We start from the raw sequence: 2,500 nt of genomic DNA on the forward strand, positions 1-2,500 counted from the left end.
TCACACAAACACACACACACACTCATGTTTTAAACATAGGCCTACTTTAATTCAAGCCCATTCCATGCACATGTGTACACACAATATGTACTTATGTAAGCACTGTATATGTTATAGGTGTATATGTTTGGTGAAAAATCACTCAAGTTATCTCAGGACTCCTGAGTTGTAGATCAGTGTATTTATTCAGGAACATTTGCAATCAGGCTCACTCACAGCGGGAGGGTAAAAGTGAAGCAATTTCAATGAACATCGCACAGGGTTTATATACTTAAGATTTATTTCATTCTGATGCCATAAATGTTTCTAATGTCGGCAAGAATAGCCACGCAATAGCCGTGCTCGACTTAAAGTCCTTTTGTGTCATCCCAACTGTGCTTTCTGAAATGCAAGGATGTCAGTTTTACACAGGGTTGAGCACAGTTCGACCCTTCTTTTCATCTCTGACACACAGAAACACAAAAAAGCCTTGTTCCTGCTTACATAAGCACATCATTTATACAAGGTAATTATTAATACAAGGCACTTGATTAATACATTCATGAGCAGTGTTTCATAATTCATTATATCAGTATACAGTATGTTTACACACATTCACACATGCATGTTATACAAAGGTATAAGGCCATTCACTCAATTCACTAAGGACAATCTAAAGAGAGAGCAGAAGTGAATCTCGTCTTGCTCATGTATTTATTTCGAACAATAATAAGTTCTGACGGCGCAAAGTTCTATCCGTGTTCTTTTATGTCCGCTCAATGATAGCTCTCTGGCAGAAATCACTCCGCAACATAAAAGCAAACCAGCCTCATAAAAGGATATGGCTTCCTTCTCCAGGCTCCGAATGTTTTTATAAGAAATTGAAAAAGCAACCGCAGTGTGACCTGAAGCTCTTAATCTAACCACCTCCCCTCTCCTCCCTCCCTCTCTCCATCCCTCCCTCCCTCTCTCTCTCTCCTCTCTCCAGGCTGTTTGTCCAACCTGCCTCCCAATGCTAAGAAGATCTCGAACTCTTACGAGGAGCGTCGGAAGCAGGCCACGGCCATCGTGCTGCTGGGCGTGATAGGAGCCGAATTCGGTGCCGAGATCGAGCCGCCAAAGCTGCCATCGCGCCCCCGCACCGCCGGCCAGGCCCCCGAGGGCTTCGGCCTCACCACCGGCGGCTCCAACTACTCCCTCGCCCGACACACCTGTGAGTACCCAGCACCACACCACGTCTGTCTGTCTGTCTGTCTGTCTGTCTGTCTGTCTGTCTGTCTGTCTGTCTGTCTCTGTCTGTCTGTCTGTCTGTCTGTCTGTCTGTCTGTCTGTCTGTCTGTCTGTCTGTGCGTGCACATATCTTTTCAGATGGCTTTGTTTTCCTGAAGTCCACAAAGAACTAAGAGACACACAAGAGGCCCATATTTTGTTGTTGATCATGTTTCAGTCTGTTTGCATCTGACAGGAAAAAGTGCAGACACTTTAAATACTTCCTCAAGCCCTGATCTCACAGAGTGAGCTGAATGCTGTAGCAACAGAGCAGTCCAACCACCTCAAAGCACACAAACAAACCTGCTAAACATACAAAGCACGCTTTTGTATGTGTGTGCGCACACACATACATACTCACACACACACTCACACAAACGCACACACACACACACACACACACTAACACACATCCACACCCACACACACACAAAGAGTGTGGTTGTGTGAGCTGGAAGGCTATATAAATAATTGAAACCTCCTTCTGTCTCTCAGTGGTGCAGTCTGTTTGCCTTGCTCTCTGCAACCGTGCAGCCTGGAGTCTATGGCCCTTTTCCCCTGCCTGCCGTCTCTGTGTTACAGCTCTACACAAACTCACACACACACACACACACACACACTCACACACACACACACAAACACACACACAAAACGAATGATGCAATCGGAGGCCAGAACAGGCTGGATGCAGATGTGAGCCCCCTGCCATGACCTTGCGGAAGCTCAGCTCTTTCAGGTCTGAACTGTCAAACATCAGCCCGGGAGGGTTCAGAGGGGTGTGTGTGGGTGTGTGTCTCTGTGTGTGTGTGTCTGTGTGTGTGTGTGTGTGTGTGTGTGTGTGTGTGTGTGTGTGTGTGTGACTGTGTGTGTGTGAGGGTGTGTGTGTGCCTGTGTGTGTTTGTGTTTGCCTGTGTGTGTGTGTGTGTGTGTGTGTGTGTGTGTGTGTGTGTGTGTGTGTGTGTGTGTGAGAACTTTGGGTGTGCAAGGCTATAGCCTCTCCTGGGTGCCCTGCACAGAGGAGTGCACTGGTCCCAACTGCCTCTTCCCAAATCCGTCCTGTCAGGGCAGGATTAGCCACAATAACCCAGGCATGCTTTCTGAGGCTCTCTGTCTGCATCTCTAAGTCACTTAAATCTTTAAATGTTAGGACATCTTAGAGGTACACGGCACAACGGCTCATTATCCGGAGTTCTATTTCAGCGGCGTATTGCGTTACCCCTTATGTGAACCTTATTGATACTTGTACAAATAT

General features: G+C 46.8%; 1 protein-coding gene across 1 annotated transcript in view; it reads left to right on the forward strand.

The window, feature by feature from the left end:
- wdr7 (WD repeat domain 7) overlaps positions 1-2,500 on the forward strand; it is a gene marked incomplete at its 3' end in the record, with an annotated part of 157,500 nt that overhangs the window by 98,158 nt on the left and 56,842 nt on the right. The window contains exon 23 of the mRNA XM_080847060.1: positions 968-1,192. Coding sequence (XP_080703186.1) covers positions 968-1,192 — 225 coding nt within the window. The remainder of the gene's footprint in view (positions 1-967; positions 1,193-2,500) is intronic.

This window comes from Sprattus sprattus (assembly GCF_963457725.1).
Source record: "Sprattus sprattus genome assembly, chromosome: 11".
Lineage (NCBI taxonomy): Eukaryota > Metazoa > Chordata > Actinopteri > Clupeiformes > Clupeidae > Sprattus > Sprattus sprattus.